The 22,302-nt window shown below is 37.7% G+C and overlaps 2 protein-coding genes across 4 annotated transcripts; both read right to left on the bottom strand.

Annotated features, from left to right (window-relative positions):
- Window positions 1-534: 534 nt before the first annotated feature.
- LOC110843856 (gonadotropin-releasing hormone receptor) lies at window positions 535-15,365 on the bottom strand. 3 transcript variants are annotated; one of them, XM_035848122.1, is made up of 13 exons: window positions 14,411-14,942; window positions 13,636-14,006; window positions 11,615-12,703; window positions 8,543-8,639; window positions 7,114-7,160; window positions 6,862-7,042; window positions 6,553-6,760; window positions 5,868-5,887; window positions 5,477-5,583; window positions 3,964-4,016; window positions 3,862-3,890; window positions 3,666-3,784; window positions 535-2,414 (listed from the first exon to the last, which is right to left on the bottom strand). In XM_035848122.1, exons 3-13 carry the CDS (start codon window positions 11,944-11,946, stop codon window positions 1,811-1,813), a joined length of 1,797 nt encoding a protein of 598 aa, XP_035704015.1. In that variant the 5' UTR covers window positions 11,947-12,703; window positions 13,636-14,006; window positions 14,411-14,942; the 3' UTR covers window positions 535-1,810. The 3 variants fall into 3 exon arrangements, with proteins under 3 accessions (XP_035704015.1, XP_021945599.2, XP_035704022.1); XM_035848129.1 differs by having other exon boundaries at window positions 2,278-2,414; window positions 3,482-3,784; window positions 14,411-15,365; XM_022089907.2 differs by lacking the exon at window positions 13,636-14,006.
- A 1,106-nt stretch (window positions 15,366-16,471) lies between these two features.
- Window positions 16,472-21,826, bottom strand: LOC110848825 (chitinase-3-like protein 1). Its single transcript, XM_022096156.2, has 9 exons — window positions 21,593-21,826; window positions 21,449-21,526; window positions 20,687-21,114; window positions 20,309-20,430; window positions 19,632-19,770; window positions 19,103-19,160; window positions 18,830-18,957; window positions 16,914-17,042; window positions 16,472-16,731 (listed from the first exon to the last, which is right to left on the bottom strand). Exons 1-9 carry the CDS (start codon window positions 21,666-21,668, stop codon window positions 16,576-16,578), a joined length of 1,314 nt encoding a protein of 437 aa, XP_021951848.1. The 5' UTR covers window positions 21,669-21,826; the 3' UTR covers window positions 16,472-16,575.
- Window positions 21,827-22,302: the final 476 nt, after the last annotated feature.

Genomic DNA, 22,302 nt, shown 5'->3' with positions numbered 1-22,302 from the left:
CAGGCATTTTGAAAAGAAAAATTACTTGCTGACAGCTTTCCTATCCGCGAATTAACTCAAATTCCGGATGGATTTTTTAGATCTTTCAATGAAATCAGAATGGGCAGTAAAAATTTTGGGGTTTTATGCCTGTCGCATTATGATTGTCGTAATGCTGAAACTGAACTTGAAGAAATTCCTCATTCCGTAGTAAAACCGCATCATAAAAAAGATTCTCATGTCGTCAGTCAGGGTAAAAGAGAAATCACAAAAAACCACTTAGCGATATTCGTGTAATGATATTCTATTAAATCTTAACAACTTTTCTAAAAGTATGAACCGCTCTCTTTATTTATATGAAACGAATCAAATGCATACAACAAATCAATAAATTATTGAAGCCGTAAAAGGCAGCAGGTTAAGCGAATAAGTTAACTCCAGTCTGGAAGCAGCCCAAGGATATGCAAAGATTGGTGCTTCTGAGACAGTCTTAGATTTGATGAAGTCGGGAAACATCTTTCGCTAATGTAAACAAGTCGCCGGTATTGCCCGGTGTGGATCAAAACATGAATGAATTTGTTTATTTACTTTACTTTTTGGCATGAATTCGTTTTACAGGTACATAAAGTTGTGCTATACACGTAACACCATACAGATACTTAGATACGACTAGGTACAGGAAACATGAACATCAATCAGACATCCTAACCACATATACATAACAAGAGAGAGAGTTTTGGTGGGATTGAACCGAAATGTTCCTCGTTAATCGGTTCATTTTATGACGTAATAAAAATATTTTTAGATGTTAGCAATAACGCTGCCCATACTGAGCATCCATCGGAAACGAAACTATCATAAAACGATCATCACAGACCAACTACCCGACTTAAAATAACATGACTATAGTGTACAAACTAGGAGCATTTTGTTGGTGGTTTCTTTGTGAAAGTGTAATTTATTTAGTTAACTCGAAAACCTCACTCACTCATTGAAATGTGTGGTTCCTGCTTGTGTAGTATATAAATTTATTTTGTTACAAAATGGGATCAAACATGTATCTAATTACACTAAAAGCTGAGTAGGGGTACAAATTAGTAAATGGACCAGAATCTGGTCCATGATCGAGTCGAACCTATACGTGTCTACACACTTGGAACCTCTCTGGCTCACTCCAGATTCCGCGTTGAGTAATTAAATATTAATACGTTGGGTTACTCCAAGCAGCCCAGTATTTATGGAAGGAAGAGTGTCATTTGAACCTGTCAAAATAAGTCATGTATTTAATCAAGGTGTATAACCTCTAGCTAAGGATGATTAATTCGGCCAGATAGATATGCCACACACACATTACCCTCCATTCACTGCCCACTGCTTCTGCACGTGCCTTAGAGTTATGACCCTAGTAAATAGACTTATCGCTAGACCAGGTGTGTAGGACATAGGTACGAAGACGGGCAATTCTGAGGATAAACTTTGATAATTGTGTCGTTTTGATATCGTATAACTACTAAACACGTATAATTTTATGCTGTTATTTTTGCAAATGGCAAAGCAGCATGAAACCATTCACTTGTAAATTGATTAATTAATGAAATGTCTGACAGAGATTTAGACTCAAGGTCTAATTCAAACCAAGGAATCGCCCAGAGTACACATTACGAAGCCATCAATTCTCTTTCAAACACGCAAGGCCAATTCAAATTGAATTGTTGTGTACATAGTCTCAATCGTTGGTGGGTTCGTTAGGTAGGAGATGAGGGTATCATCATTGGTACATATCCAGTCGTATGGGGGAAAACTAGATGAAATTTTCAACGCTAGCTCTATATCACATATTCCCACCACCTCCTTCCAAATCCAAGTCAAACTGCAGGCTATTGTTGAGATGGTGATTTTTTTCCATGGGTGAAGAAATTGTTACGAGCTGAATGTTGCTTACACTTGCATCACCCAGAGTATTATTTCGGGTAAATCGGGGAGTGGGCGTGCAAAGGGCAGAGCTGTCTTCCTCCTCCGGATCGAAACTACTAATATTTCTTCTTGGCTTAATATTCGCACCCCTGCCGGCACCCAGAGTGAAGGACGTGGTGTTTGTCGGGCTGGTGGAATTCAAATGGTTATTGTTGACAACCATGAGACCATTCTGAACTTTGAGACCATCTTGAGTATGGGGGACGTGTCGATTGAACTCCCTGGATGTAAGTGGCACCAGACTTGTTGTTTTCGTTCGACGTTGGCTCCCATACAGATTGTCAACTGCAGTGGATCTTGTCCCACGCCGATGTCTGTGACCTTGATTGTTGTGGTTTTGATTTCTATTAACCATGGGAATGTGACCCGGAGGAAGCTTCGAGTTATCACTGCTGGATCCTGAAGCTACAGAGCAGAGACAATCACGGGGCTTCCAGCGAACTCGAACTCCGTACGGGGGCCTATCAAGCCAACAATAAAGAGATGGTTACTTTTAAATTGAGGCAATTACAGGAATGTGTGCTCTCATTACTTTACTCTATTTTTATTCAAGGGAGGAGAGAAAGATTTAGAGGCGTAGTTGAGTTCACAAACAGGGTGCAGCATTGTGGTTTCATGGTGGTGGAGACATGCAGTGCGGTGAAAGTGCGGTGAAAGTCACGATTTGCCAGTAATTGTGCATTTCGGAGAAAGATACCAAAAGGGGTGAGGTGAGATTTTGTGTTAAATCATCCTTATCTTATTCATCGCTGGGGAAAGTCGTTTTATAATTGCGGAGAAATGTAGTGAGAGTGAAAGTTCTAAAATATCATATCACCCGACGAATGCTTGTTCAAATCATGCTAGTTTGTTTGCATGGGGTAACGAAACCTTCTGGGTCTACGTAGATGAATAAAGCTCATAGTTGATTTTCCAGTCGTACAAAAGCTAATGTATGATGAGTGTAACCCAATTAAATTAAGTGCAGACGTACACAGTGTGACTTGACTGTGTAACTTGAATATTAATATGGATCAAATCGCAGACACGTGTCCTGCTGCATACAACTACAATGAGTCATTTTTGGGATTATTAAAATTGAACTTTCTCCAGAGCTTTACAAATGACTCCAATTATTCTCAAGTCGATCTGGCGACGTTTCCGAAATTGCCTAGATATCTTGCAACCTTGGAATTGGATTACTGTAATCCGCGAAAATTGTCGTGTAGCAAGAAAAATTCACAGGATTTTATAATGATATCCAATTACGTTGATTAAACATAACATGCAATTATCTAGAAAACCACGTGATGCTTCAAGGTCATCATTTAAATTATTTCGTACCTATAATGGAATGAATTTTCCGCGAAACTCTCACGCATCAAAAGTACAAGTATGCACAAGGAATGAGAGATGATTAAACCATACCATGTACAAAATATGCGTTGGTACAAGTGGAAGTCCCAAGGTTTGCAAAATAATAAGAAGTGAAAGTAAATCCTGATTTGATGGCGAGAAAAGAAAGTAAAATAAACAAAAGAAAACTAACCACTGAAAAATCCTAAAATGAAATCGGGAGGTTGCCTGAAGGGAGCGGATGCCAATTAACACCAACAACATCGTTGGTTGTCGCAAACTCATTTGATTTGAGTTTACGAGTATTACGATTATACTGGAACTGCTGCTGGAAGAGTTCCAAACCAACAACACCATCATCGCCCAAGAAATCTAACCTGTCGATTCGCTCCAGTCGACAATTGTTGGCGAGCAGAGTTTGTCGAATCCGCATTTCACTTTTCCGCCTTTGATGACTCCGGATGTGGAATAATCCATAAATCAGAGGATTCAAACACTAGAATTCCGAAATGCGGAAATAAAAAGATTTTGAAAATGCACAAGTTAAATATGCATTAGATTAAGTTAACTAACCGAGTTAGCGCAGGCAAATAGGAAAAGACCTTTGGAATTATTAAAATTATTAAAATTATATAATTATCGAATTAGGTAAGCAAATTATTTATAATAAAATACCTTTTTGAATTCGGTGATCCACCATTTTCGCACTTTCTCTATCGAACCAATACCTGAAATTGGAATTATTGTACTTCTTTAAACTTGCATGTATTACTGACATTGACTATATTTAAAATATTTCGTATAGAATAATGCAGACCGCAGGCCAAATATCGATAAAACTCTGTCTAAATTAATTTAATTAAATGATTAATATCAATCTAGACCGCGTTGATACTTTACTTGTTGATACTGAGAATAGATTATTTTGATCCTTTAATTAATTTTCCTAAACCTCATCTCATTACTATTTGCTGTCTGACCACGATTGGAGGAAATGATTGTGTCGATCAATCTGGGCAACGTTTGTGTCAAGGACCCATTTACATCAAAGGGTGAATCTTTGCAGTATGTACATATACATCTTTGTAGTGATAACTGCTGCACTACTGAATATACCCGATATAGTATTCTCAGCTTGCTATGTACATATTTGAAATTGTAAAAATGGCATTACTAAGTTGCTGGAGTATTAAAACTTATGTACGACTAATGACTGTAACATTGGAAGTATATACATATCCGACTACTATTTCCGCATTTTTTAACTATACATTGCAGTTTACTCTAGGTAAGCAAATATTCGGCCGGAATGTCGGAAACGGTCCGGGTTAAAAGCGATGTGAAATTTTATGAAATGGCATAAACATAGACAACAGTGCATTAATCACTCGACAGTAAATGAATCAGCGGTTCATACGCAATCTGCTTTCTTTCACCGCAGCCAATTACTGTTTGCATAGTTTTGGTTCATTCATCCCACATTTTACTGATCCTGCCTGTGAGCTTGACGATTTCCCTTATCCCTTATTACTGCATTCAACGGACTCATCATGCAATCAAATGTATTGGCTTGTGTATTAAACCAACAAAGGTTCACCGTTGTGCACGAGTCGTCCCAATGATGATTGTCCTAATTAGGTTGTCGTACAATTTATTTCCCAAGTTGCTACAGGATGTTCAGATTCTGTAAGTCTCTCATTTGTGGTCTCTTCTCTCTCAACAAATCTAACCCTCTTAATGTTGGTTTATTCTGTTGAAATACCTGTTACAGAGCCATCGTGTTTACTTTGATTCTCGGTTTCCTGACATACAGACATGTAGTCTAGATAGAATTCCCGGTATGTCACCTCATTTGCATAATATTTTGGTGCATTAGCGAGAGATAAAGAGAGAGACCTATCTTACTCAACATGGAAAGGCTGTATCGTCGAAAATGGGCATAGTGAGATTTATATAAATTAGGTGACCCGAACAATAATTTTAGTAGTGGAGATATTTTTGGCCAACGGTGGGTGGATAGACTATTTGCACTTATTTGATACAGCCCAACAAACAGAATGCATTAAAATTCCAAATTTAAAAATTCATGTGCTTCTAAGACGTCATTTTAGACGTATTTGCATACTACAATTAGTTGGACCTAGATTTTGACTAGCAGTACTACATTTTATAATCTACATTTTCTTACCACAATGACATGACGTTGTAAGGTGTCCAACAAAGGAAAAAAGTAGCAACGATCACGACAGTCATTTTCAAAGTTCTCACTTTGGCACGAGTTAAAGCCTCCATGGACTGAAATTAACATATTAGAAATTTAGTTTCATTAGTGACACCCAATTCTCAACTTTTTAGTGGAATAGAAAATAGTGGGCGAAAGTTCCAGGGTTATAAAAATATAAAGAGTTGAATTGATATTTGACAGGAGAATAAGGTAAATTTCATGTGGTTGAGTAATTTTGTACCAGAATAATTGAAATTCGTTAAAAAATAAAATAAATAGAGGAATACAATTACTATATAGACTATTGTTAAATATATTAAATGTCATTACAGGAATTTATTAGATTTACACTTACCGAACGTCGGAGCTCCTCGCCTGAAAAGTTAAAACGAATATACATATAAATCAAACTGTTTTAGGAACTTTTTTTCAATTTTCGAGGCAAGTCAATTAACAAAATCAGAATATAATGTGTCCCAGTAACACATGCCAAGTCAAATCTCTGTCACGATATCGTCATCATCGTTATGACTTCAATCGACATGAAATTCTCAAAGTGATTTGACTACATTTGACTTTTGCGGAGATAACCGGAGGCTATAGGACATTTCTTTGCTGACTAAACTTTGCAGTAGCAAAGAATTTATTTTAAATGAGGGCACTTTTATGCGTATGTACGTAGATGACATATAGTGATTCTCAAGTAAATATAATTTTCATGGAGGTTTTGGTTAAACACCAACGCTCCAGATTTTGTATCTGTACATTTTATGCACTCTCTGAACAAGTACATATCTAGAACCTGAGGCTAAATAAAAATGTCAATGTCAGAATTAGTACCAATATTTCTATTTTATTTTGGGGTTGTTGATCTGTCTACTTACTAAACAAGCATTTTCATGAACGAGATACTAAAGAACGTCTAAGAACACTGGGGTGCAAAATTACGAGGAATAATGTCCAATGCACCCGCGTCGTTTAATGCATAAAGCTCAGTTCCTTTTATTTTGATATGTAAACTGCTTTCTTCGTTCGCTTACCGTTTTTTCGAAGTGCATTCACTTTAAAAATCTCGCAGAGAATGGAAGCGTAGCTGAAGACGATGACCACCAACGGGAGCCCATACATCATCGTGAAGCCAAAAAAATTGTAGGCTAACTCCGCTCCTGGAGTGGAAAAGGTTCCGAGGGTGATACACTGAGAATACCATGTAAATTTGGGATGGTGCTCGAGGTGAAACACGTAAGACTGCAAATAATTCCCAATATGTCATAGCCGTGTCTCATCAAAGTTATTGTGCGTGGGCAAATCTTGGGGCGGACAACGTCTGAGTAATGAGCAAGACTTACTTGGGGAAGACTGCAAACAAAACTGCCTCCCCAGGCCAAGTACAGCATGAGCCGTCCTCTTTTGTTAGCTTCCGGTAATGCGAGAGGTCGAAGGACGGCGAAGTATCTGTCGAAGCTGATGCACATCACAATAAAACCGGAAAGGAAGAGCCCAAATGTGCGAAAAAATGACATGAATCGGCTGTGAAGAAATACAAGCTTATAAAATTACGTGGCAAGGAGAAAGAAAACCATTTTATAAATTGCACAAACCACATGAAATCGCCAGCCTTCCACGACACTGTAATGTTCCATCCGATCTGTAAAAAAGTTTAGCTTTTAAAGGAACTCTAGTGAATAATAGTGTCAAATTATATACTCCACATTTCAAGTGCAATTGGTACTTGTGCATAGTTTCCTTCTGGTTCAAATATTTGTTACAGTTGACAATGTACCTATTTATATTATGGTAGACGACACATCGTTCGTTTTTGTTATGCTTGAACAATCCCAAACATTCTCTTGCACAAAAAAGTTTAAAAACTTTCGTAAATATATTTTCATTTCACTAAACGCTTACGTGGAGTTAATACAGTTGTACCACGTTAATTAACACATCATCATTTTAAATTTGGCTAAATAAAGTAATGTCGGAGGGAGAAGAGAAAGTTCAGGTAACTCAAGATTCGAATCGACTATGTAGCAATACTTGGTGAAAATCCGTACATTACTACAGCTTACGTATGTGTTTTTGAACTATAGACAACTGCTCACATGGAGTAAGGAGATAAGTTTCTGTAAGTTGATCTTAGGCAATATTAAGTTAGATAAGATGTCGTCTGGAGAAAGTTCACTCTACAAGTTCATTCATACATACATTTGACCTCCCAAAGTTTCAGTCATATGTCAAAACCTATCAAGAACAACATGTTTTCACACTTCAGCCGTAAAAGTTTTGAATTTATATTTACCACTTTCGACCACCAACTTTCTAGACATGGACATTGTAAGAGCATCCCCGACGAAAAAATGTGGTTTTAATAAAGTTGCGAAAAGACAACTTTCTTTATTAAACATTCAAAAGCACAGGGTAGCGCGAAGTTGGTTATTTGGAAAACTTTATAAATTAGCGATTTCTTTCGACTCATTTGCATGCACATATTTTACAAAATAATGGAAAGAAAAACAAAAGAAAGGTGCAGAATCGTAACTTTTTCATCACATGAATACCGTACTTTTAGGTGTAAATTGGAGTAGCTATTGATTTCCTTCATCAACATTATTAAACGTCAAGCAAGTCTACACATGAATAAATTGGGAATCTTATTTAACAACAATTCTTCATAGAAGTCATATAAATAGTTTCCTACATATGTTTGATGCCAAAGGCGACGTTCTTTTAATCCTGATATGCTCTCAATCTCAAATTAAAATAGCATGTCAGTTCATTTGCATAAAGGTACGGAAGATTTATGTAACATGGGAAGCTCATAAAGCCGGAAATGGGCATTGTGAGATTTATGCAAATGAACTGACAGGCTGGTAGTTTAGGAGTATACATATGCACAAAATAGATGTGTCGTTTCCATCAGAAGTAAAAATTGCCTCCTACTTATTTCAAAATGTTCATATTTAGCGTATAATAAGTTTCCTGTCATTGTAAAAGTAGTTTTGTCATTATTATGTATCATGTAGGAATTACCTCCAACGGCATCATCAGGAATGTGACAAAGAGGTCGGCTATGGCCAAGTGCATGAGGAGGAGATTCACCCGGTTCAGTCTCGCCTTCATCCGAATTCTAGGGAGAAAGGTTGCAAACAAATATTAGAAAATTGTGACATTAGACGAACCTTCTTTCTAATTGGATACTTTTCAAAGTAGTCCGATCCTAAGTACTTAGTTTATATTTAAGTATCCATATTTAAGCATATTTCCATCTCCTAAACATTCATATCATTTGGCTCACTTTAGAGCAAAGAGGAGAAAAGGAAGAGTTCATGATTATGAATTCTGTTATTTTTTTGTTTCCTAAATACACCTGCTCTTCTTCAGGATATTAAGAAACTTCCTATTCGTCTATTTTTAATTAAATTTATGGGAGAAGCAACATCTTAGCCTTCTTTGCGAGTCAACCAAAAAGCAAAAAAGAACTAATGAGCTATATTCTTTTATTAAATTAACAAACTTTTATGACATTAGCCATTACTTGAGTTGTTACCAAACTGCTATGCTCATTAGCATAGCTGTATATTTATTATTACGCAATACAAAGAAAGCAAGAACCAGCCCATATTATTAGTAATAATTATTTCCCATACAAATTTTAGTTTGCAGTCACTTAATAAGTCAGAATTATGTGGGGTTTGCCATAAACCTTTAAAATTGTACATAAGTACATATTAAGTGTGTATTATGCATGTAATAGGCTTGTGTTATGTGTGCATGGTGGGCACTTGGAGATTTATTTGTCGTTTCCAAACTTTTCATAAACAAATTCCACGCAATTATTTACTTTTCTAATTTTTGACTTCTCAATATAATCAGAATGACGAAGTACTCCTGCAATAAAAAATTAACAAGTTCCTTAAGATGTCGTAATTTGAGAAAGAGTGGATTCACCGTATGTATCTAACTATGTTTCATAGGGATAAGGGCTACATAACGCAACGACAAGCAATATTTTGCTGTAAGTATGTATAAGAAATTCTAATTTTTCGTGGGTTAACTGCTTTAATTTGTTCCTCGGAGAAAACATTTCAAACGTTTGAATAATTATAAGGCATAGTCCGATTTGTCTGATCTCCTCTCAAAGTAGTCAGTAGAATTGGATCGTTCTGCACGCTGGTAATAACTCTGAAGTTCGTAGTAAAATACTTTAAGAAGAGCATGCATATTTTGCGGTTTACTCCCCAATGACCATGTTTAAAACACATTTGTATGTACAAATTCTAAATTCAGGCAACTTATGGCAATTGCTTGCGTGGGTAAGCTTGACGAATTTTATAGAATGACAAGTTAGTACATAACAAAGCCCACATCAGAGCCCACGAGCAAAGATCCACCAAGTGTTAACAAATTACTCGTGCAACGTGACAATAAATGGACTCCATTAATACTTAATAGCAGCTCAGAGGAAACATCCCACTTTGCAACATTATTTCTCGTAAAAGCAATAAAGCAGTTTGACATTGATTGAGGATGGGGTCTTGCTTTCTCTAGTCGTCAACCTATTAAATGTGTCGTGATGCGCATCTTACAGTGTTGGTACGTAGGTACAGTATGTAACTAAATTGTAGATGCAACGACATATTTTTTATTTCGATATGATCCCACAATTTCTAAAATTCCGAACTTCGGGAACAAATGTCAAAAGTATCAACGGACAATTTCCGTTTCGTCGATTTTTAATGTCACACACAGGTCAAAGGTCAGCATTTTTTTAAAGATTCAAAATGAGAGGCCAAAAATAAAACTCCATGGATAATTTTTTTGGACTTTCCAATATTTTTTATTGGATGCGGCAAGGCCTCACGAAAAAAATGAGCTATCGTATACCATATTGACATCGAATACATGCCTTTGTATATTTCAATTGTTTGAATTTCGCCACGGTCACGATTTTAGACCTCCAAACTGTCCTGGGCGAAAAATTCCTGTGGGCGTCAAAAAAATCGTACACGGTCATACGATAGCTCATTTTTTTCGTGAGGCCTTGCCGCAGCCAATAAAAAATATTGGAAAGTCCAAAAAAATTATCCATGGAGTTTTATTTTTGGCCTCTCATTTTGAATCTTTAAAAAAATGCTGACCTTTGACCTGTGTGTGACATTAAAAATCGACGAAACGGAAATTGTCCGTTGATACTTTTGACATTTGTTCCCGAAGTTCGGAATTTTAGAAATTGTGGGATCATATCGAAATAAAAAATATGTCGTTGCATCTACAATTTAGTTACATACTGTACGTAGCTAGCTTGGAGAAAGACAATAATATACATTTTGATGACCAATTGTGTGCCAAAACTACTCAACATCAACGATGATGTTTCCTGGATCAACAGTTGAGTGTTCAGAAAAACCAAGATTGAGGAATTAGCACACGACAATTATAATTTCCATCCTTAAATCCACTACGCATATCGATTTAATAGAAATACCATAGGTCCATAACCAGAAACTTATGTCAGATTCCGCATTTTTTTGCCCAAGCGTTTTATGACATTTCAAGACATTAATGCAACAATTTCAGCATACTTGACCCACACGTGTCTTTAAATTTTTAATGAGTTTAACTTTTGCATGACGAATGTAAAATGCATAAATGCATATGCAAGTTATGCAACTAACAATTTAACCAAAAATAACTTAAAACGAATAAAGTGAATGCGTTTATTCAATGTTCAAAAAGATAGTAAGGAAAGTGTCTTGAAATGTACACTCGTTTATGTATAGAACGAGTTATCGGCCTACGAAACTGGCTTGGAATAATAATAAATATACATAATAAATTGGTTATATGCTAAAAGTACGAATTATATTTGCCTGCAATGTACCTCGCCAAATTTGTAATTAAGATGTGCATCTACCAACAAAAGCATAAATAAATGGGAAACACACTAACACGTTTATACAAATCCTAACGAGACAAATCAAGTAATCATTAAACTGTCCAACTCATTATGTGATGTAAATATCCGAGTCCAATGTCAAATATTTGCGATAAAATTACTTGTATTCATTCGTAATTGTCGCCTAATTAGCAGTTACGACTTACTTGATCATACTGTTGAGAACGGACAAATTCCCAATGGCTGAGATGAACATGAGGATGGAGTAGACAATGACGGAAAGAAGATGACCGTCATTAAACTGCATATCGAGCGGCAACTCATTTTGGGTCGTCGAGTTTCCATTTGATGAAAACCCCGTATCATTACTGTTCGCAGCCAACTGTAGCCCAGAGCTAAGCAGGATTTCTGCGGCGGAGGTAGGCGAGGAGAAAGTAGTGGGGGTTGTGGTTGGCGAAAATGTTCTGTTATGTAAGATCATGGCTATGGTCGATGCAGATTGCGGCGAAAATGGTTGCGAAATTCTTGCTCCCAACATTTCAGAAGTTTACACACTAGAGTTAATGGTGGTGAACTAAATGGAGCTTATTGTTCAGTATAACTTGGTGGTTCACAAGAACATTGTCCTTTTTTAGGTAGGAGAAGGTAGATGACAAATCATTTGACAAACTAACGGACACTGACATAAAATGAGACTGGCATAAAATGGGATTTTATATCCGGTGACCAATGTGGTAAAGTCATGGGAATTGTGCAACGTGTTCATACATAAAGATTCAGCAGTATGGCATTTGAAAATGTTTCAGAAATGGAGTATCCTGATAAAATTCATCTATGTCACCCATACACAAAACTTGGTATGTTTCACTTTCATGGAAATTATACATACTTCAACTTCCCGTGGTCCTTACACAAGAGGTCTTTCACTCGCTCACTCTGTCCCATTCCTCACTTCCTCCTTCGATAAATGTAAGCGTGGGAGTTTTGGTATGATGCTGGATATTTCATTGTCACCAAATTAGTCTTCGTTTCCATTCGACCACAAGTTCACAAGGGTTGATTCCCACATATTTTCCCAAAACGGAATGGCGTTGGGGACATTTCCGAAATTAAATTGAGTCGTCTGTAAATGTTCTGTTGTTTCCGGAGGAGGAGGTTATTTGAGGGTTCGTCGTCTCACTCAAGGTCTTCCTTCATTTTGCGGTCGTGGAAGGAGAGAGCAGTTCTCAGGATGTTTCCAGGTTTCTCAGCGTTGGGCAACCACTCAGCAAAATTCTCACGGTTCCATTGGCATTCTGAAAAGACAAACCAGTTGGTAAAAATTCAAGAAAATCCTGTGCAACATCTGAAGTGGCCATGCAGTTAAATGAGACAGCGACATTGTCAATCTCTTTTTCGCTGCCATCAGGGTCCTTTAACTGTTTCCTTGGAGGATTTCTAGACAGGGTCATGTCAGTTCAAAAATTCTCCAAATTTTTTTTACATATTTTAAAGTTTGGGAATATGCGCTATTTTTGCTGGGAGAGTTTGGTTGTCAAGAAAAATTTAATATTCTATAAACCGTCGTAAAATGATAACGATTTAATTTAATTGCAAATTAAAATAATTATAAAATAATTGAACTAGGATCGGTATCAAAAACGGTACGTAAAAATTTTTCGCATGCATTTATGACGTTTTATAGAATATTTTATTTTTCTTGACAACCAAGTTCTCCCAGCAAAAATAGTCCATATTCTCAAACATTAAAATCTACAAAAAAAAATTTGGAGAATTTTTGAACTGACATGACCCTGTCTAGAAATCCTCCAAGGAAACAGTCAAAGGACCCTGGCTGCCATGCATGCATGTACCAACAGACTGGCACCAAAAAACGATTCACGTTTGCATCACGTCTTTGTGTAGGTGGATCGGTGGTGGTGTTATAGTCTTTCAACATTCTTTCTCACGAGGACGTGCCTTAAAAAGGGCGAATTTTTCTAGTCTCCATTTTCCACGTAAAATAATATCATCGCCCCGATAAAGAATATGTAAATAGTGATGCTTCATTTGAAACTTTATTCAATGAAAACGGAGACATTTACAATGGAGCTAATTGACTTACACCTCTAAGAAAGAAAGTTCTGTCTCTGCTTTAACAACATAAAAGAAAGGTTGAAAAGTTGTATGTTAATTTTGTTCACTTGACATAAAGAAATGAGAGCGAGAGAGAGAGCGATTGCCTTACTCTGTGTCGAGAGTAGTTATGTCAGGCTCACTGGATTTATTCAATTTGGTCAGATTCCTAGATTTAGACGCAGCAGTAGTGCGACACTTTAATTTCCGGTCCGTCAAGCATGTTACTCAAACAAACTTCAAATTTTGCTTCAAAAAGACAAGAGTAGCAAAGAAGTCACCTTTAATTTAATTGAAATGTAACAGCTTTTCGGAGCGCCGCTTTCTATCGAGAAAATGACTTGTCTCAAGCTCGAAAGGGCAATGTAATTAGTGTTGAAAATTAGCACCGCACATGGACGAAAGGATATTTTGAATTAAAGTGTTTATCACCAAAACAGTTATCCCCAAATCCCAGCTTTGGTTGAGAAGGTGTTAACTCGTCTATAATTAAATTAAATATGGATTTATTTAGATTGGAGGTGAGGATGGTTTATGTTGACTCTCATCTCATCATTGTGAGTCAGTTGATGTCGCGATAATCATAATCCTCCCGAGCTGATTAAATTAGTCAGCCAGGTAGGATTCAGCAAAGCAAACTGACATTTGATATACATTGACCATGGATCCGCTGGTCAGACTCTGCTTATTGTTACTTACATACATTCATATATGCCTGGCTGTTACGTTCGACTTTATATAAACATTTGTCGCACTATGTACTAACAATGCAATTCTGCTTGTGTTCACCTATATTAAATGGTTTAGCGTATATCTGCCTAATGTATTTGTTTGGTTTGACACAATTGATTCAAGAGCGACATGCATATGTGCATATGTGAGATTACCTCGTTATGTAAATGTCAATCACTTATTGAAAACCGGGGATGGAGGAAAATTGTGATTAATACAAAATCTCAGTTTCCTCCAGTCAACCCCGATGACCACGTCAAAGCAGATTTCAATTTGCAGGTAATTGGACGTTAATTTAGAGATGTAATTTGGTTATGTAACTCACAGTTGCACCGAGTTCAGTAAATTAATTAGTGGAGATTGGAGTGTGGCAAGGAGATAGTCGGGGTCGGCGGTGGTGGTGTTTTTATGGTCTTCATTTGATGTGATGTGCGTGAGCGTGGGAGGCACTCGAGCCCTCGTTCTCAAAGTGAATCAACTTTCTCCAACTGGCGACTCCTGCTCGACGACGACTGGCTCAAAGCGCCCCAAATCCCCTCGTTTTGTCCTCTGGTCGTTCTTGCTCCTGCTCTGTCTCACTGCGACGCTTGGAAGCCTGTTCTTCGCCCAGTTCCGAGACTTCTCTCCCTGCCATCCGAGAAATTAACTTGTGGAAATTGTGAAGCCGTGAGATCTTTGCAAAGCTACCCAGTGAAACTTTCAAGTAGCATTTACAATACCAAGAACTCTGAACTTTTGAACTAACTGGAATTTATGTACGTACTCTGGTGTTTTAAACGTTTATATAAAAAATGAAACCATATTGCGCTGGAATTTCTAGTGTACAAATTGAAATTTATTACATTTATCAATCGACTACCCACGTAAAGAATGATATTGAGTAGTAGATGCGTAGAGGTGGAGAAATAGGTTCGGTTGTAGTAATTATTGTGGGCATGTGTAATTAATTGACGTGTTTTTTCAAGATTTAAGAAATTTTAATGTTGTAAATAGAATTCGGTACATGAATAAATTTCTATACCTTCATATGTTTTTTTATGAAATGAGAATTTGTAAATATCTCAAATTTGACCATGACGTGATTTTTACTTGGACCAGATGAAGATTGATAGGATGAATCAATTCAATTCCTGATGTGACCTGACTGAGGACAACGAGGACGCCTGACGACGAGGAAACTTTGTTCGACAGTATCCAATTGTCAAGATTCGAAAACAAAGAAAGTGAGAAAGTGAAAGTTGAGTCCATCAATGACGAAAGAAATCTTTGTTTTTCAGAGATGCTGCTACTGTCCCACACAGTTTTCAGTAGTTTTGTTTGATCTCAAGTAAAGCAGTAAACTAAGGCGCAAAACACTTCTGGGAACCAAGTGGTAAGAGTAATAAGATGTTAACCTTACAAACTATATTCCGACGACTATAATCAAATAGCTGTGGAAATGCCAACAAATGGACAATGGACACATTCTCAAACTTTGAACTCTTTTTGTTGACTGGAATTGGATAGCAATTCTTTTTAAAATGGGTGTCACGTTGCGTGCATTAAGAATTGAAAATTGGGGACAACAATTGGACGTGGGAGGTAAGATTGGATTGTTACTGTCAAGGAGAAAGTTTTATTTTTAAATCAGGTAACTACATAACTAGTAAAGTTTAGAAAGTTTATTTTTAGCTCGAGAATGAAACTTCCTGACCAATAACTGGAGGTAAAAAATGGTGCAAAAAAATGAAAATGTCATGAACATATTTTTTAGGAAGTCGAACTTTCGTGCAAAAATTGTTCACTTGCAAATAATGTAACTGGGGTTCAATCATATTAGAATTTATATTAAAATTTTTGCCCAGAACTTTGAGAAGTGTGGATAACTAATGGGGCTGTGCTGTTATACGTACCTAAAAAACTGTACATTCATTCATATAGTATGAGACTTGCTTCTCCTTTTAAGCTGCTTGGAAAACTCGGAATAAGAGTTTAATTATTTTGTTAGGAGGAGACAGGCTAATCGTACGCACATATTCTTTGAAGAGACTTAAATGAAAATTCCTCATTGATCGTTGAAATTCCAAGTTATAATGCATACAGTAATGCTCCTGGGAAATAAATCTACTACGGCCTTCTTTTCAGAATTAGCAACAGTTTAAAAATTATGATTGAATTTCTTGTCATATAGTGAAAAATATATATGTCGACCGAGTTAGTTTGCGACTCGGGCTGTCTTTTGTGTATACGTATAAATTCATTTATTTCTGGAGGTCCCAATAATCTCTTACGCAAGAAACATGTATCTGTAATGCCTCGAAAAATATGTAATAACTATTATCTAAACTTTGGAATTCGTCTCCCAAAATTGCAAACGGTCGAAGATTGACGATGTGATGGGGAAAGAATACCAAGCTCCGCAAATATTGCGGGAGTCGTCCAGGTCAATGGATTTCACCATCAGCCCACCAAGATTTTCGTCCACGGCAAAATCAACCTGCATTTTAATATGAAAATTCGTCTACGAGCTATATTATTACCAGAGTCCGGCCGAATATGTTTTTATCAATCTCTACTCGTGTTGAGCCACCGTAAAAATATATCTGGCCAGACTCTGATTATTGCCACGTGCCAAAGATTATTGATTAGCAGTAAATTCTTATAACTATTTATACATACCTTTTCTTGAACGCTAACTTCATTTTCATAGCCAATGAAGATTAGTTCCTTGCTCAAGTATGGGATGCGATAGTCATAGTCGTATCTAAATAACCAGTTGTTCGGACTCTGTTTGATCATGGCGCATATCTGTAAAAAAAGAGCTTTAATTAATTAAATATCTTGGCTAGTGCACTTCTGCATTATTTAGTAACTAGCGTATAAGCCCGTCTCCCGCCGGGCGAGCGAAAATAAGAGCTGGAAATATCTGTCGGCAACGGATGTAAAAGATAAGTGGTGGAGTGACATTTCTGTGTGCTCGTGTCTGACCAACCCCAACAGGGCTAGTATATTATAAGTTAGCCCAGAAGGACAGACCTGCAGTCAAAATCTCCCGGAAAATTTCCGTCACCCTCCAGTCACTGTATTCCTTAGCGATAGTAGACTTTACATTGAGAGTCTCAAAGTGACTGGAGGGTGACGGAAATTTTCCGGGCTTGCAATCTTAATAACTATGAACATGGCAGCCTCCATATCTGTACATGCAGGTCTATCCGTCTGTGTCGAAGTATGTATACTATCCAAGTCAGTGTGTCTGACTCCCACTCCACTCCGAAGTGGAGTGACAAATTCCGAGTACTCCTGTCTCACTCCCACTCCACTCCGCAGTGGAGTGACAAACTCGTACAGAATTGTTGATTGTAGAAGTGACGAAACTCTGGATCAATGAACTCACTTCCACTTCACTTCCACAGAAGTGACGAAACTCTGGATCCATGAACTCACTTCCACTTCACTTCCACAGAAGTGACAAAACCCTGCGTCGCAGAGATGAACTCACTTCCACTTCACTTCCACTTCACTTCCACAGAAGTGATGAAACTCTGGATCCATGAACTCACTTCCACTTCACTTCCACTTCACTTCCACAGAAGTGACGAAACTCTGGATCCATGAACTCACTTCCACTTCACTTCCACAGAAGTGACGAAACTCTGAATCTGACTAATTTCCACTTCACTTCGCAGTGAAATAACCACCCAGCATAGCTACTATTAGACAACCACTCCCAGATAAGCACCGTCAGACAACCACTCCCAGATAAGCACCATCAGGCAACCACTCCTAGATAAGCACCATCAGACAACCACTCCCAGATAAGCACCATCAAACAGCCACTCCCAGATAAGCACCATCAGGCAACCACTCCCAGATAAGCACCATCAGACAACCACTCCTAGATAAGCACCATCAGGCAACCACTCCCAGATAAGCACCATCAGACAACCACTCCCAGATAAGCACCGTCAGACAACCACTCCCAGATAAGCACCATCAGACAACCACTCCCAGATGAGCACCGTCAGACAACCACTCCCAGATAAGCACCATCAGACAACCACTCCCAGATAAGCACCATCAGACAACAACTCCCAGATAAGCACCATCAGACAACCACTCCCAGATAAGCACGATCAAACATCCACTCCCAGATAAGCACCATCAGACAACCACTCCCAGATAAGCACCATCAGACAACAACTCCCAGATAAGCACCATCAGACAACCACTCCCAGATAAGCACGATCAAACATCCACTCCCAGATAAGCACCATCAGACAACAACTCCCAGATAAGCACCATCAGACAACCACTCTGATAATACCGTCAGACAACCCCCAAAGATAACTACCATCAGACATTTAATTTTTGAATTTAATTTATTTTGAAATTTCGCGCCATTCGAAACTTAACTTTCTCCACTTTCACTTCCGTCACGGAAAATTACTTTCACTTCCGTTGCAGAAAGACATTTCCAGCTTATAATATAGATATTAAGCATTAGATTATTTAAAGGAAATTTGGAAGACGATTAATGGCGACCTTGAATATTAAATAAATATGTAGACGAATGAAATGGAGTCAATGTGGTGTACCTCAAAGTACGCAAGAAATCCCTCTCGACCTGTAAACTCTCCTGCAGGCCCCGGTCCTGCGGCAACGTCGTAAAAGTTGTTTCTGGTGCTCGATGTCAGTTTGTACGTGTTCGCGTGAGCAGCAACTCCTTCAAATATTTCATCATGTGAACGAAAAGTGAGATGATAACGATACATACAAAGTTATAAAACCAAAAATGAGCACCAAATTAGTGCAGACAAATTCAAGCTAAACCATTCAAGTTCAATCAGACGAAATATATTAAAATTTACCAAGAACCAGCTTTTCCGGGGGGGCATTCAGCTGGAGAAAGTACTTGACTCCAAAAGCCTATTATACAATTTAACTAATTAACGAGGCGATTTCTACTTCTTGGAATTGACACCTTTGTGGGTTCGTGTGTTGCATAAACTAATTTGTTAATGAATGATTCCAATATGTGTCGATATTTGTGGAGTAGTTGACTCCTCATTAATATACATATTGAATTTGAAACCACTGAAAGTCAATTTCTGACAAAATGGCAGAAATTATCCGTAGCCGGGCCTTCCAATGATGTGAATAGCAAGAAAACTAGGTGGCTTCTTGTGACAAACTTGCAAATGGCTTCAGGAAATCATCCAACTAATTGTATTACTCAGCTCAATGGACAAAATAATTTATGTCCCCCACACAACACCGATCAAATCTCAACCAAGAAGTAGTGAAATTCACGATGAGATTTAACGAAGCAAGTGATATTTGAAGCAATTTCATTCTTTCTGTCCATGTACATACGTACGTATTTAAGTATGTACTTACCACCGTGAGCTGTTGATCCGAAGGAGACTCTGATTCTTTAAAGTGAAGTGAGCTGTGATGCCCAATCTTCATGGTAGATTCGGATTCATTGGAAAACATTTTAAAGTCAAAGCACAAGAGGTTGAAGTAATCCACATATCTGGACAAAGAGTGAAAAACAGTGTGACTAGATGCTGAGATTTCGAGATTCACCACGTATCGTATCAGTTGGAAATTTCTTGTGGCAAGGGGACATCAATAGCAAGCAAGCAGATTGTGTAACAATGCCAAACTCACAGCCAGCAAGTAATTGGGTAAAGTAAAATGAGATTAGCAAGGCACTCGTGGGGAAAGCAGGAAAAGGACGGCTTCCTTCCTACGGCTGTTTCTTGTGTAACTTAACTAAGTCGTCCTTGTTAAAGAGTCTTTCAACGTGCGTAGGTTCGTTGACTAAATCCCACTCTGATTCTACCTCTGATTGTCCATAATCGTTTAGAAATACAGCATAAGTAAATACGTTGGGAATTTCTGAGAATCACAAGTAATAGATCCAAAGCAAAATAGAGAAAGCAGTTATTGACAGCACGAGCAGTATTACATTGTTATCAAATTATCATTGTAAAGTTTTCGCGGCTCATTGAATGCATCTTCTGATAAGATTGTTGTGTAACTTATCCAATAAAACGAAAGTTATTTACCGAGCCAACTCCACCAGACTGTATCCGGTATCGATGATTTCCTTGGTGCACCCTAGGGCTGCCGTCAGAGTGTAATCTTTCCCAGTTGTGGAGGAAAGTGCATCGAGAGCTTCTTTCAATTCCTAATAAAACACGATTCAGGTCATTGTTGTTCATATCATGAGCGGACATACAGACGAGACGGGTTAGACCTTCGCACTTAAATATACGCTCAGATGCATATATAATCTTGATGTTAACGTATTAATTCAGAGCTATCAAAGTCTGGCCATATCCAAAATCAAGGGGGAATAATAAGTACGTATGAGTTTTTGAATTTAAATTAAGTCTTGGACAGTGAATTTCAATGAGTGAGTGAGAAGCTCTTTGCATACGAACCTTCATAATTTGAACAAAGTTTTGTTTGTCTGCCTCCACGGCAGGATAAAGCCAGTACAAATCCAAACCATCCAAATTGAACCGTGTAATGTACTCCACCGCGCTTTCAACAAATTGTCGTCGTCGTTCCGCATCTGCGGCCATGATTGAAAAACTTTGTTGGCTTTGTTGAGGACCGCCAACGGCCATTAAGATTTTGAGATCGGAATTTCCTTCGTCGCGTAGCCTTACAGTTTTTCTTAGCATGTCCAAATCCCCCTGATAGTTGACCTCGTCATCTGGATCTGGCTCTTCCTCACCCGGTGCCAGGTCAAGCCCTGGGTCACGACTGTAAATTCTACTGGTGGATTCCTTCATCCCAACGAAGGAATAAATAATGTGTGAACAAATGGACGGGTCAATGTCTCCAGCCTGAAAACGACCAGCACCTAAAATGATAATTCTCATTAAGGTTCATAAGTCAAGATTATTCGCTAACAAGTATTTTGAATGTTGTTTATTCGGTATTAAAATAGCACTCCTGTTGAAAACATGCTTGTATGCAATGTGCACATTGACAAGTTAATTTTTTCTGTGGAATGTGTGCCTGGAGAAAGTTTTTAAATTCTAGAATTCAGTCAAGTGGGAGAGGAAAATATGATTTAAGAACGTGGGCAGAAAATTTGATGAATAATTCGAATAAGTGCATATTTTTAAGTAGACTAATTTTGTAATTGGTTTACTTCATGGTGGAATTAGTATTGAATAGATTTATTTACTTACCTTGTCTCCAGTAAGCAGTTGCATCGTAGTAACAAATTACAACTTTTTTTGCTGCACCATCCTGTGACTTTGTGAGACCTTAATCATAACATATCATTATTTTGCTGGAATTCAGAGCTTAGTTAACTTTGTAAATAAACTCACAAACTAATAAGACCGCTCCAAAAGCTATCTGGAGAATATCACATAATCCGACGTATTTCTTATTATGAAACGCCATAACTCAACTTGCAATAATGATTTTCTTGTATTCAACGTAGCAGTTAATTGCATTCAACGAATTACTAAAAACGAATGAATATGCGTCAGTTACACTTTTGGATATGTGGAATCGATAGATCGATTACAATCAACGTGATAACTCTTTATCTCATTATTAGCGGAAAATGACGGTGAGTGAGATAAACCCATTCGAGAATGTTAGAGATGAACACATGTGTACGTATGTATGTATACATACCTCCTTTAATTCAAATTTTTTATGCCGATCGAGTGCATTATTCACAATATATTGCGTAAATATGTCGTTGTGTGTATGCATAAGTTTCCATTCGTACAGCGTTTTCCAGTAACTTAACTTCTCTCAAGTTGCACCTGCCAAATGGCAAGGAGCTAATCCTTCGCAAAAGTTGTCTAAATGATGCAGGTCTATAAAATGTATCACTGTTCCTCCCAGATTTATTGTCGTCATTTCATAGTCCATACCCTGAACATAGAGAACTTTTATTACTTTCTGTGTTGAGGAAATTTCCCTGGCCGAAATTTGACGGTGGTACATTGAGTCATTGCAAATGAAGGGGATCGCCCAAAGGACACTGGGTTGAGTTGTCTTTTTCAACTCGTCACAAATCTGA

The sequence above is a fragment of the Folsomia candida genome, unplaced genomic scaffold (genome assembly GCF_002217175.1).
Source record: "Folsomia candida strain VU population unplaced genomic scaffold, ASM221717v1 Fcan01_Sc001, whole genome shotgun sequence".
Classification (NCBI taxonomy): domain Eukaryota; kingdom Metazoa; phylum Arthropoda; class Collembola; order Entomobryomorpha; family Isotomidae; genus Folsomia; species Folsomia candida.
Note: the sequence above shows the minus strand (reverse complement) of the source record. Positions and strands in the feature narration are given on the sequence as shown.

Excerpts from the sequence above, each read along its gene's own strand:
- LOC110843856 (XM_035848122.1), bottom strand. The coding sequence starts at position 11,946 with ATGTTGGGAGCAAGAATTTCGCAACCATTTTCGCCGCAATCTGCATCG. Across the intron at positions 7,043-7,113 it reads AAGGCTGGCGATTTCATGTG|CCGATTCATGTCATTTTTTC; the intron begins GTTTGTGCAATT and ends ATTTCTTCACAG. Across the intron at positions 4,017-5,476 it reads TACAACGTCATGTCATTGTG|GTATTGGTTCGATAGAGAAA; the intron begins GTAAGAAAATGT and ends TTCCAATTTCAG.
- LOC110848825 (XM_022096156.2), bottom strand. The coding sequence starts at position 21,668 with ATGGCGTTTCATAATAAGAAATACGTCGGATTATGTGATATTCTCCAG. Across the intron at positions 18,958-19,102 it reads CCCGGAAAAGCTGGTTCTTG|GAGTTGCTGCTCACGCGAAC; the intron begins GTAAATTTTAAT and ends AAATATTTGAAG. Across the intron at positions 16,732-16,913 it reads AAGTTAGCGTTCAAGAAAAG|GTTGATTTTGCCGTGGACGA; the intron begins GTATGTATAAAT and ends ATTAAAATGCAG.